Source organism: Gadus morhua, chromosome 20, assembly GCF_902167405.1.
Source record: "Gadus morhua chromosome 20, gadMor3.0, whole genome shotgun sequence".
In the NCBI taxonomy this organism is placed as follows: Eukaryota; Metazoa; Chordata; class Actinopteri; order Gadiformes; family Gadidae; genus Gadus; species Gadus morhua.
In genome coordinates this window covers 24374126-24388171 of record NC_044067.1, presented here as the reverse complement: position 1 = coordinate 24388171, position 14046 = coordinate 24374126, and the positions used below count along the sequence as shown (strand labels likewise).

General features: G+C 40.3%; 2 protein-coding genes and 1 long non-coding RNA gene across 4 annotated transcripts in view; 2 read left to right on the top strand and 1 right to left on the bottom strand.

Annotated features, from left to right (window-relative positions):
* dnajc10 (DnaJ (Hsp40) homolog, subfamily C, member 10) overlaps positions 1 to 14046 on the top strand; it is an 86502-nt gene that overhangs the window by 13967 nt on the left and 58489 nt on the right. For both annotated transcript variants that reach the window (XM_030342689.1, XM_030342690.1), the window contains exons 8-10: positions 6433 to 6510; positions 7066 to 7109; positions 7202 to 7267. In XM_030342689.1, the coding sequence (XP_030198549.1) occupies positions 6433 to 6510; positions 7066 to 7109; positions 7202 to 7267 (188 nt within the window). The remainder of the gene's footprint in view (positions 1 to 6432; positions 6511 to 7065; positions 7110 to 7201; positions 7268 to 14046) is intronic.
* LOC115532799 (uncharacterized) lies at positions 1442 to 5751 on the bottom strand. The gene is made up of 2 exons (XR_003974118.1): positions 5516 to 5751; positions 1442 to 2766 (listed from the first exon to the last, which is right to left on the bottom strand). It is a non-coding gene; the product is annotated as an uncharacterized LOC115532799 (long non-coding RNA).
* Positions 10176 to 12664, top strand: LOC115532798 (zinc finger BED domain-containing protein 1). Its single transcript, XM_030342691.1, has 2 exons — positions 10176 to 11443; positions 11696 to 12664. The coding sequence occupies exons 1-2, from the start codon at positions 10353 to 10355 to the stop codon at positions 12336 to 12338; spliced, it is 1734 nt and encodes a 577-aa protein (XP_030198551.1). The 5' UTR covers positions 10176 to 10352; the 3' UTR covers positions 12339 to 12664.

Sequence of the window (14046 nt, the reverse complement as noted above, 5' to 3'; positions counted from 1 at the left end):
AAACATAACACCACAATGTTTCCACACTTAGAATACAACCAAATCAAATGTGTACCTAAAATACCCTCATAAAAAATCATAAAAATCATAACAATATGTTTTCAGCATGCATTGAAAATCCTCATTCTCCAAAATATGTGACATAATAATAAACTAAAAGTTAATAATTTTATGTGATTATTATTTCATATGATTGTCTGTATGGCTCTTTTTGAATGGCTCTGGTGATGTATTGGTGCGCAGGATACAGGTTGGGGGTTTTGGACAAAGTCATAGATGTTGCTCCTGTTAGCTGAAATCAAGCCTTGTAGATCACGAGGCCGGCTCACACTGAGAGGTTACTAGCACATCATGTGAGCCTCCACCTGGTATTTGATATATCACAGTCCGTAAACCTCTTTATGTTCGTCCCTCCTTGGCAAGGGCATATTTTCCCAACCGTCCAGTAGGACCGGGTCGGGCCTCCTTTGGATCCTCTTTTGTGCCTCCAGGTTCAACTGGATCTCCATGTACTCTTGGATGACACCTGGTGCTCCTTTAGCACTCACTGCTCACAGGCTCTCCATCCGTCCTGAGAAGGGGTTATTGATTCCGGAGTTCTCTGCCAACTCTAATCTGAGGCACTATAATCCTTCCAGTGCCGGAACTCTGTTGTTAAAAAAAAATAAAAGCACAACAAGTCGCCCCTATCATCCCACACACCCCTCTTGGTTCTGCCAATGCATAACCAAGACTAGCTTAATTTGATAGATCATTCGGGAGGTGGCATCTAATTACTCTGATAGTCCGTCTGCTGTATCCATAGTAAATTTGACAAAATGCTGCTGATTTTATATAAATTATACAATCAATATTTTTGTGAATGGTTGAACACAAAAACAGAATTCATTCAAACCCCTGCCACTATTTGATTGCATCATGTGGCTGTTACTCCTTGCTTGGCAGACATAGTTTGTAGGCTCCGGTGTGTCTGCATCTGGCTCTGGAACTTTGCGTTTCTATTGTAGAAATACAAACTCATGTACAGCAGTTAGTTGTTCAAAAACATATTTCCTTTGATTCTATTTTTAATTGTTCTAATGGAAGTCCCTTATGGGGCCCTTGAAATGTAAGTGAAAGCATGAATCTAACCGTAAGCCTTACGTGCAAAGTTAGCTGTGTCATTCTATTCGATTTATATGAGATAACTCAGTATTGCTATAGATAGTAATTGATGTCTAATTGATATCTCTCAGAGAGATACAAGGTACTCACCTTGCTTCTGGAAACATTGGACCCGAAAATTGTATGTTTTTAAATATGTTTGTATTATAATTGATAATGCCTCATTTGCATTCGTTATTTAATGGTGTGTGTGTGTGTGTGTGTGTGTGTGTGTGTGTGTGTGTGTGTGTGTGTGTGTGTGTGTGTGTGTGTGTGTGTGTGTGTGTGTGTGTGTGTGTGTGTGTGTGTGTGTGTGTGTGTGTGTGTGTGGATGTGTGTATATAGATGTGTGTGTGTGTAGTTGTGTATGTGTAGTTATAAAAATAATAATTGCATCTAACCAGTTCTATTTAGTCAAACCTTGGCATGACTTCTCTAGTCAGAAACTTGATTACTGTAGCTGTACTTTGGTCTTTTGATGGGACTGCTTCTAACCATCTGCTGAACCTGTCAAGGATAACTAACATGTCAACATAGTTCATGCCCAAATGTCAAAATGGTCCTTCAGCTGTGGGAATGTATCCCAATGTAGCAGTGATTGTTTTTCTTACATTGTTTCTTGCACATAATTTATACTCATTTAGTTGGTTTATCAATTTTTGTTTGTAATTATGGTGAAGAAAAAACCTTGTTTTCTAATTCTCCTCAACACTCCTCAACACCTCCCCCCTTGCGCAATGGTCAAAACCATGCGCATTTAAATGATAGGCAACCCTAACAACGCCGTTGGTGGAACCAACATTGGAACTCCTAACCCTAACCATCCGTAAAATAAAACCAATCTATTGGGAAGGGAAATCGAAGCCAGTATATCCAAAACCAAAGGTTGATATTGGTGGGTTTTACCATCAGCCGCCCTGAAACCACGCCGTTACCAAGTCATGCACTAAACCGAAAAGATTTCATGGGCCAGCAGGCCTTCATGCCTCAACTGTCAAATAAAACGCAACATGCCCTGTCCCAATACCACCACCTCTGCTGCTGGGGCTGCCATATCTGACTCCTGTTCCCCCTCCACCTTTGACCCTCCGGCTCTTCCTATGATGGTTGCAGTATGTCACTTCATCATCAAGTGAGCCAGTGCTCACAGTGACTGCCAAGTAATCGTGACTGTGCCTGTTTTAGGTTGTCCCGGTCTTCAAGGTGGGATCTTACCCGTCGTTGGCTAACCAGCCTTCCATACTGGCTTAGTGCAGGATGCCGTGCCTGGGATACAATCAATCCCCACCCATAAGGTGGTTTTGACCACAAAGTGGAGGGATGGAGACAGAGTCTTCAATCACAATTGCCCATGCAACCAAGGCTGTAATGAACACACCAGAGCAGCTACAACAACAACTAAAATTTGACCCCATGTGTGCGGGGTATATATGATGGGGTGAATCTAAAGGTAATTTATCAGTTAAAAGTATCATATTATCAAATATTAATATTCTATAAAAGTGTTGCAGCAGCAGTCATGGCATTTGAAAGGTAAACCCACCACTTCTGAATGTAAATTGAGACCTAGCATGTAGGATCCCTTCCCAGCAGATGTAGCGTTAATCCACCTATTGTCCTTAACTAAGGAGATGTGAAAATAAAACAAAAAATCACAATATTAAAACTTGCATTTTCAATATTAGGCGATTCACTTCTGTGTTAACCGTTACTCATAATCATAATTCCCTTTATTATTCCACCCGATTGTCCTATACACACTATTTAAATTGGGCGATCTAATCTTATTATATTCTACCTATTGTTTGCATGTTTTGTCTGAAGTAAGCTTTTGGTACCCCTTCGTGTATTCCATCACACTAAGTAGGAGAGCATTCTCCCCTGCCTCTGTGGCCCTAACACACACACGAGAGCAGGCTCAAACACACACCCTTTTTTATTGTATTTTACTTATTTAATTTTAAATGACATTTGTCATTGTGGATAACATGAATTCATAAACTTGAATAATATTTTAACGTACTCATTTAGTCTAATTTTTAAGTATTTGGTTATTATTTCTAGATTGTACGACTACTTTTAATAAATGTCCGTTATTATCGTAATTCCTTAGGAGATATTTTATTTGTGTTGTTATCTTGGCACCTAGACCTCGTCAGGTCCAAACACCAAAACAACATCCACCTATCCACTGCGGAGTCCAAGGTTTGGGTAAGCTGAGCTCCTCTTTTGAGGAGTGCAACTGTGTTTACCCTGAATTCTTCTAATAAGAATCCCCAGCGCTGGTAGCCCCCTGGACTTCTGTGGACGAGCGGTGTGGATGTTATTGACAACATTAAAAGCTAATTGTTCATTTTATGGAGTCTAGATAATTACCCTTAAAACCTGTGATTACCATGTAGTTCTAATACTTTGATACTGGGCTCTCCATTGATTTATCACCTCTGGGTTGGGCCCTACCATCTCTCTCTGTGTCCTTTACATTAAACTTATCACATCCAGAATCCTCTCAATCCTCTCCCTTACCCAACATGCTGTATCCCTCTGAACCAACACAGTGTTTCACCAATTGCTCTGTGTACCAAGATCTATTGATTCAAATCACATGGTACCACAACGCTATGGAGAGTCTCAAAGGTTGTCGCGACACACAGAACCACAGAGTCACCGATCCCAGTGGTGGTTCTCTGATTTTCCTAAAACAGGGGCCATTAAGGGGCCACAGGTTATATCGAAGGACCAAGTAGTACAGTGTACATCCAATCACAAATGTAATCTATTCAGCACAATGCAAATCCATTCTCTCTCGCTCTCACTCACTCACTCTGAAAATAAGAATTCTCAGATTGTCATCCTTGGAGCTGTAATAGGTATTGACTGTGTGTGTCCCGAGAAACCTATAATTTTGGTGATTTTCCTGATGACGTGTTGGGTGCTCATGCTTCTCATGTAACTCGAGCACTTAGGGGGCTCTGTAATGATTTAATGCTGCTGGACTTTGCCCCCCCCCCCTTGTGTCTGTCCCAGAAACTCTCCCCCTTATTTTCTGCATTCACTTCGACCTCCCCTTTAATATCTACCGTGCCTGTTACCAGTGGATACAATCCTGTGTTATACGGTGGTGACTGAGCCTTCGGGATTATGGCTCAGTTTTCAAATCTTTATTTGTTATTTCTCCAGCTGTTACCTTTTCTTTCCTCCATCTCTCAGAGATCTTTTTCATCTCACCTTTGAGCAATAGATGGTCTCTACTAAAAATCTCCGCAGCCGTCTTTACTATATTCATATTCTCTCTAGGTGTATAATCACTATTTTTAATACAATTTATTTGAGTTTATTCAACTCGTTAATCTAAATGTTTTATTATCTCTAAGCTATAAATGTGCACTCCTCCCGTGCGTTGCTCTCTCTCTCTGTTGATTGGGATGTGCGTCCCAGCTTTTCTCTGCTCCTAGGCCCCCACCCTTTCTGGCCACAGGCTAAGAGAACACACCCCTAGATAAGGTTTCGCCCACTTGTACCAGACAAGTTATTTATTCTCTGACTGTCTTATTAATGACAGGATAAACTAAAAACAAAATGGATTGTAAAAGCCTCGGAGGTAACTTAATCCTACACAACTTAAATACAGAAGAAAACTGTTTATACCACGTTCAATAGTGTATCGAAAAAAAACGGCCGAATTTGTTTGCACAAGATACTGACTGGAACTCACTCACTCGTCTTTAAATGCAAAATAAAAGACTGGAACTCACTCAACTCGTCTTTTAAATGAAAAATAAAATAATAACTCCAGATGGGAAGGTATTGACTAGAACTCACTCAACTCGTCAATAAAATGCAAAATAAAAGACTGGAACTCACTCAACTCGTCTTTTAAATGAAAAATAAAATAATAACTCCAGATGGGAAGATATTGACTGGAACTCACTCAACTCGTCAATAAAATGCAAAATAAAAGACTGGAACTCACTCAACTCGTCTTTTAAATGAAAAATAAAATAATAACTCCAGATGGGATTTCAAAAAGTCCAACAGGTACGCAATCATGCGACCCGTGGACCTGTGCTGTTATACCTACTGGAACTTTGACACTAATTCGTTCCCCTAGAACACAGCCACAGGACTTTAGAGTAGAATTCTAACAATTTTGTATCAATTTAGAACCACAAACCGCCTGTTAGTTAACCATAACAACAGAGCGTCTATGGCTGTGCGCGCGCACACTCTATCTCTCGCTGGAGCTCCCCAATCTCTCTTCAATGATTAATTTGATTCGTTGGACTGAAGAGACGCTTTACCTGCAGCAGAGCTTCCAGACGGGACAGGAACAGAGCAAACAACCGTATTAATTTGTGGTAAGACAACTTACCAATAATTTGACGAGCTCTAGGGTTGTGTGATCCGCTCGTGCCCCGTCCGTCAGTCCAGCAGCCGGGCTGTCTCTGTTCCTCAGTCCTGGTCGTGACGCCAAATGTTATAGCATTAATAATAACAACTTATCTAATTCACTTCAACTAGCTAAAAGCAAGAGGAATCGGGGAGTCCAGGTCAAGTATAGATGGAGAGTTTATTGCCACCCGCAAACGAGAGACAACAAAGCTGAATGGTATTCGCGAATACACACTACCGAATGAATCCCGGACAGCTCCTTATATCCCCAATTCTTACACAATACAAAGTTGGACTTTCATCAAATATAGAATTTCCCATCAGGGTCATACTGTGTGGATGTCAGCATACTCCTATGTCTTCTGAATCCCAATGTGACCTTAGAACATATATTATCCTTATACAAACAGAGATGATGCACATGTGTGAATGTAAGCATTGTCTTCAGAGAGTACATCAATATGGGAGTAGACTGGACTCTCTGACTGATGAATCACATGGCCCATCAGGTGAGAATATCCTGGACCCACTCACTGGTGTCACACGGCACACAACATCTAGGTTAGAGGTGATCAGCTCTTCTCCACCATTAAAGTATATATATGATATGTAGGCCTAATAATAATCATAGTTTAACATAGAATGTAAGGTTAATTTCTACCACACTAACACAAGCCCTGTATGTTTTCAATTAAGTGAGTGGCCACTATATGTCCATTGAATGTATTTATTATATTATTTAGCATGGATATATTCTTTGTAATCTTACTCTTACTGTAAATACAATTTGTGTTTAAAGTCTTGAAAGATAAAAGGTAGATGGCAGTATGTTGTTAGACAAATTCCTCATATATCAACGATTCATTATTTTGAACATTTCTTCTGAATGTTTCCCAGGAAACGTGTTTACTGAGATTGAGCAGGCGTTCTCCTCAGGGGTCGGATGGCTGATCACCTTCTGCAGTGAAACTGGAGGTAAGACAGACAGACAGACAGACAGACAGACAGGCCTTATTTTAGGGACCGCTTCTACCCACAAGACTCTTGAACTCTGACACCAGACACACAAACACACACACACTCTTCAATATTCAAACATATTCTGAAACCCAAAGTACTCGGCTTATCAATAGTGCCCTGTAAACTCTGACACTCTCTCCTGCACTTGCTCAAACCTGTATACATTGCCGTCAAAAATGTATTCTTATTCTTCAGGCATTTATTCATCAAAGTATTCTGTGTTGTTTAAAATGCTAAAATTCTTGATTAGGTTCTGGTAAATAGCCTGCTAACATGAGCTACATATGTGTAAACAAATCCGTCGGCTAACAATTGAGAATGAAACTACTAGAAGTAGATACGAGAGATAGATACGAGAGATAGATCCTAGCGCGGCAGCAGTGAAAACAAGATCTGGAAAGGTCAAGGCAAATAACTACTGATTCATAATAACATACTGAGACACAATGTATCATACATGGATTAAAGTGTCTGCTAACATGAGTGGAATAATCGTATCTTTTCTTTTAGATTGCCTTGAGTCGCAAACCAGGCAGAAACTGGCCGGCATGATGGTAAGACTGGTTCTGTTTGTGTTTATCATATGGATGATCACTAATGCCTTCAAAGCGTTGTTTAATGTGTGTTTGTGTGTGTGTGTTTGTAGGAGGGTCTGGTCAGGGTGGGCTGGATGGACTGCAGCTCCAAGGCCGCGCTGTGTGAAGGCTTCCAGGTAAACTTCAGTATCATTATTATACTGGAAGATATCCAAACCATCAAAAACCCTATATATATATACACACTATTATATATATATATTAGAGCTGTCAGTTAAACGCGTTATTAACGGCGTTAACGCAAACCAATTTTAACGGCGTCAAAAAAATTATCGCGCGATTAACGCAATTGTTTTATTTAAAAAAAAAATATATATATATTTTTTTTTTTCTTTGGCTCAAAACATAGAAGCAGTAGCCTGACTGCTATGTTCAAATGGCATTTGTTCAAAGCAGTCATTTAATTGCACTATAGGCTCTTTTTTTGTATCGTCCTGTTTTGATCAGTATATGCCAATGTTGTTATCAATAAAAAATCATTTGCACAAGGCAAGCCGATGCACTTCACCATGCTGATAAGATAATTAAAATGAGAAGAATTCTGGGACAAAAAAATCAAGGGATATTTGGCATAGAAAAATAATTTGCGATTAATCCTGAGTTAACTATGACATTAATGCGATTAATCACGATTAACTATTTTAATCGCTTGACAGCTCTAATCTCTCTCTCTCTCTCTCTCTCTCTCTCTCTCTCTCTCTCTCTCTCTCTCTCTCTCTCTCTCTCTCTCTCTCTCTCTCTCTCTCTCTCTCTCTCTCTCTCTCTCTCTCTCTCTCTCTCTCTCTCTCTCTCTCTCTCTCTCTCTCTCTCTCTCTCTCTCTCTCTCGATATATATATTAGAGCTGTCAGTTAAACGCGTTATTAACGCAAACCAATTTTAACGCCGTTAAAAAATTTAACGCGCGATTAACGCAATTGTTTTATTTAAAAAAAATTAACAATTTTTTTTTTTTTTTTTTTTTTCTTTGGCTCAAAACATAGAAGCAGTAGTCTGACTGCTATGTTCAAATGACATTTGTTCAAAGCAGTCGTTTAATTGCACTATAGGCTCTTTTTTTGTATCGTCCTGTTTTGATCAGTATATGCCAATGTTGTTATCAATAAAAAATCATTTGCACAAGGCAAGCCGATGCACTTCACCATGTTGATAAGATAATTAAAATGAGAAGAATTATGGGACAAAAAAATCAAGGGATATTTAGCATAGAAAAAGAATTTGCGATTAATCGTGAGTTAACTATGACATTAATGCGATTAATCACGATTAAATATTTTAATCGCTTGTCAGCTCTAATATATATATATATATATATATATATATATATATATATATATATATATATATATATATATATATATATATATGAGGGTCCGACTAATACCCGGAACCACCATTACACGCCCGTTGGGTTCTCATGCAACGGAAACGTTGTTCACTCCTCCAGTAATTAGGACGGACCATAGCTACGACTTTAGAACGGGAGGTAGCGGGAGGTATTATAGTCCGCTGAGCTTTGTTTTGTTTCCCGTTGCTATGGTTACTACTATTTTAGAGACGATACGCCAGCTAGCGCATTAATTGAGAACGGTAAACAGACAATTTGACGGAACTACTTGTCCAGGTGTCCGTATATATCAGGAGTTAATGCACACCCTGCATCCAATCAGAATCGAGTATTCCCGCAGACCGTGGTATAAATATATATATTATTTATTTATTTATTTTATACCACGGGGGGCCTAAATCCAGCGATCTGATTGGTTCCTAACTGTTGTATAATGAGCGTATACATAACTGCTATGACGCCCGATCATTTTGTGAAAGTATCACTCCGCGCCTTGAAGTGGAAACCGTTACAATCGTTCTCTCGGAGGGACGCTTTAGTGTGTTGCATAGCGACCGTCGTGCATTTTGAAGCCAGCCAGGAGGGACTACTTTTTGGTATTCTTTAATAAAACGGCTACTTTGACTTTCTTGGTTTCTTTTTAAATGTAGTGTGTCTATGACCTTCGTTTTGCCATAATAGTAACCGTTGTATGTGCTCATTATACCACTGTGAAGGGGGTCGCCGGCCCTCCGCTGCGCGTCGGGGCCGGACAACGCCCCTTAACAGCGGTATAATGAGAACATACCACAGCCTGTCGTGGTGTGTGTGTGTGTGTGTGTGTGTGTGTGTGTGTGTGTGTGTGTGTGTGTGTGTGTGTGTGTGTGTGTGTGTGTGTGTGTGTGTGTGTGTGTGTGTGTGTGTGTGTGTGTGTGTGTGTGTGTGTGGCACCCGTGGTCTTAGCCGGAAGGGGCAGATAGGATGCTAGCATCAGTCCAGGTCCTTAAGAAGCTAAACACTAATGACTCACGAAGGGAGTTGGTGTTGGTTGAATAGATTAGCTATTTTAATGCCTTTCATCATAAAACATTGACATTTGATACAAAACAAGCTTTTGAAATTAACAAACAAACAAAATCAAAAGAATAAGTCCTTTGTAGCTGGATTCCCCAGCTACAGTACTCCTTGGGAAAGGAGTTGTTCGGTCAAGGAATGTCTAGTTCAGGGGGGAATATCCGGATATGTGTGTTTGAGTTTCTCTTACTACTACCCGGGTAGGTTAGTGTGTATCCATTTCTTGTCTTATCTGTTATGAATGGATCTTCACAATCGTCTATTCGTCTATGGCGGTGTTCACGGCTGGCCACGCCGTATCCAAACCATCCATAGTACTATTGGGCAAAGCTCGCCATCGTAGATTAAATCTTCCTTGGATCAAACAAAAAAAAAAACGGAGATTCAAGTGAACAATATAATTCACGGTAGTTTTCTTGTATTTTCAATGTTCAGGACCTGCCGTCTGTCCAGTGTTACGGTTCAAGGTGACCCCCTGGAAACGGGGTGCTCGCGTGTAATTTCCTGTTACTGGAATTATGTTGAGCGCTCATGCAATTGCATCTTTAAATAATAAAGGGTTTAGTAGCCCTATATTCCATATGGGATATATATATATATATATATATATATATATATATATATATATATATATATTAGGGCTGTCAAAATTAACGCGTTAACGCAGGGTGATTAATTTGTGGAATTAACGCATTAATTTATTTAACGCATTAACGCATGCGCAAAATGACCCGCCCAATATTTCCCGCTCCAGCACTTGCCGCCGCTATTTGCCGCTCTAGAGTTTTGACTGAGACACAAGATGGATACTGAACCGAAAGAAGTTGTTGGCCCTTTGGATGGAAAGTTTGAATTTAAAAAAAACAAAGATGGAACACTTAACAAACAAGCAGTGATTTGCACACTCTGCAAGAAGGAGTTTTCGTTTCACCGAAGCACTTCCAGCCTAAAGTACCATATCAACGCTAAGCATGCGTTTGTCGGCTCTTCAAGTTCTGGGGCAAGACCAGGGGGCTTAGTTCAGACAACGCTCACCGAAGGCCGTGCATTAAGTAAGTCTATTTCTGAGAACTTGACCCAAAAAATTGCCAAATGGATTGCAAAAGACTGTCGGCCGATTAATATTGTCGAGGACAAGGGCCTCGCGGAAGTGTTACAAGTTGCTTCACGCGACGCATTCTACAAGCCACCGTCAAGAGGCACAGTAATGACTAAAATCCACGACCTCTACAAAACGGAAAAGAAAAAGAAAGAAGAGGATTTGGCTGTAGCTGACTATGTCGCCCTGACAGGAGACCACTGGACCTCTGTGAGTAACAACAATTACCTGGGTGTAACTGCACATCATATCACTAAAAAATGGGAACTGAAGTCGTTTGCGCTAACTACAATGAAAACAGAAGAGCGTCACTTTGCAGAAGCATGTGCAGAGCAGTTCCTAACAGTAGCGCGCAAGTGGGAAATAGAAGGAAAAGTCACAACTATAGGGACCGACAGCGCACGCAATATGATCGCTGCGGCTAGACTTTTGACATTTGAGCACATGCCTTGCATAGCTCACATCCTACAGAGAAGCATCACGGTGAGCCTCTCTGACAGCGGATTTGTGCATGCATTGTCCAAGTCTCGCAAAATTGTGGGCCACTTCAAACACAGTCCGGCAAACACCGCGGAGCTTCAAGCACAACAAGCTGCCCTTGGACAGAAGCAGGAGCCGCTGGTCCAGGACGTTCCAACACGTTGGAATTCGACGGTGGATATGGTCAAGCGTCTGAACCGCAATCAAGCAGCAATAAAAGCAACCCTGGACCAACAGCAGCACAAACTCATTATGCTGACACCACCAGAATGGGACAAGGTGCAAAGACTTGAGACTCTTCTAGAGCCCTGTCGGTAAGTAATCCACATATTAATTATTAATAGGCCTATAGTTTGAAATAAAATGTAATTAATTAAATTGAAATTATATGTTACCTTTTTGTAAACTACCAACTTCTGTTGTAATCACTTAATGGTGTGTGTGTGTGTGTGTGTGTGTGTGTGTGTGTGTGTGTGTGTGTGTGTGTGTGTGTGTGTGTGTGTGTGTGTGTGTGTGTGTGTGTGTGTGTGTGTGTGTGTGTGTGTGTGTGTTTCATTCAACTGCAGGTATGTAACTGAGATCCTGGGTGGGGAGGCCTATGTATCCTGCTCTGTTGTACTGCCTGCCCTCTGCCACTTGCGTCGTGTAATGGAGGTCTCTGATGAGGACCCTGCATATGTGGTGCGATTTAAGACGGCATTCAAAGAAGACCTAGCCTCCCGCCAAGAAAAGACCAACAACACATGGCTCAAGCTTGCAACGGCCCTGGATCCACGCTTTAAAGACTTGAAGACCCTGCCCAAGAGTGAAGGAGAAGAGGTGTGGACCACACTGGGAGGCATGCTGCATGAACAATCACCAAGAAGGTCTCCACAGACTTCTGAAGATGGGCCACCCAAGAAGAAAATGAGCCTGCTCCTACAAATGTGCTCAGATTCTGATGAGGAGGTGCAGCCTGGCAGAGACATACACAGGTACAGGGCAGAGCCCTGCATTAGTATGGAGGACTGTCCATTGCAGTGGTGGTCTGCTCATTCAGGAGCCCATGACAAGCTGGCCCTGCTGGCTCGCAAATATCTAGCGACTCCTGCATCCACAGTTCCATGTGAAAGACTCTTCTCAGTGGCAGGCCACATCGTGCAAAAGAAACGGTCAGCCTTACTTTCAGAAAATGTCAGCCAGTTAGTTTGCCTCAGCAACTGGCTATAAGAAGAATAACCAAGAGACACATTTTATTGTACGTAGGTGTGGTAGTTTGTTAATTTAAAAAAGGGAAAATGTTCAACCAATGTTTAACCATTCTAAACTTAGCAATGGCTAAGATGCCCATAACGTTTGGGATGACTGTTATCTTTAAGTTTGATTAAAAAAATAAAAATAAAAATGTTATATGCTCATAGGCATTGCAAAGAGACTGGCACAAAACAAAAATTGAAATATGGTGTGGTATGTTTAAGTTCGATTTTATTTTTCATTATTAATAACACCATCATCTGGATTCTTTCATGAATAAAAGAACATGCTAAATGCCTATATATCCACCTTCTGTCATTTATCTTTCCGTTCCTACAACAATATACAGAGAAATTCAGAAATTCCGGGCATATTTATGAATGGCAATTAATCGTGATTAATCCACAGCTACCCTGTGATTAATCAGATTAAAATGTTTAATCTATTGACAGCCCTAATATATATACATACACAGTTTAAAAGTTTGGGTTCAGCCATACAATTTCATGTTTCCATGAAAACTCACACTTTTATTCAACAGTTTTCAGCTGTGCTAACATAATTGCACAAGGGTTTTCAAATGATCAATTAGCCTTTGAACACGATGAGCTCAGCAAAGTACCATTAGAACACAGGAGTGATGGTTGTTGGAATGGGCCCCTGTATACCTATGTAGATATTCCATTAAGATTCAGCCGTTTCCAGCTCAAATAGTCATTTACCACATTAACAATGTCTAGACTGTATTTCCGAATAATTTAATGTAATCTTCATTGAAAAAAACAGTGCTATTCTTTAAAAATATGGGCATTTCTAAGTGATTAGAATCTATTGAACGTTAGTGTACCGTAATTTTCGGACTATAAACCACGCCTTTTTTTCCCATTTTTCGATTCTGCGGATTATATAACACTGCGGCTAATCTATGGATTTTTACAGCTAACGGCCATTAGGGGACCTCCTAAGTCTATGGATTTTACAGGTTACAGTCCACCAACTTTAACTCTATAGCAGGGGTCTTCAATTAAAATTGAACAAGGTCCAGTTACTAAAAATTCCTTCCAAGAAAGGTCCGAACCTACCACGTCCTAATAGCCTTCTTTTGTCAAATACAATCAACACGGCATATTACCTTAGAATTTCAGATTTATTTATTTTCAATTTCCAAATAGCTTACTTTTAACCATGAAAAACTAGTAAGACATAACATATATTAACATTTCAAGTAAACGAAAGAGGTACATTAGGCCTGCAATTCAAGTAAACATAAAAAGTGCATAAGGCCTACATGTGAAGTAAGCAGAACAGGAACACTAGGCCTACACTTCAAATAAACACAAATGAATTGAATTGAATTGAATTTATTGTTGTCATTGCACATGTTACAGAGCAACAGAGCAACGAAATTCCCAGTTACATTCCGTCCAAGAAACATGAAAGACAGTGTGGGGAGACAGGACGGAGAGACTGTCAGGCGCTTGTTCAACAAGAACCATGTGGCCCGCGTTGTATAAGAAATTTTAAAAAGCTAAACAAGAGGGTAACGAGGGGAAAAAAAAAATTGTCAATACCCCAAACTCACAGATCTCTTTCTTGTCTTGATGAAACAATCGCACATAAACCAAAAGCTGGGCATTATCCGTTACATCTGAAGACTCACCAATGGCTAAGGATGGGGCACTCT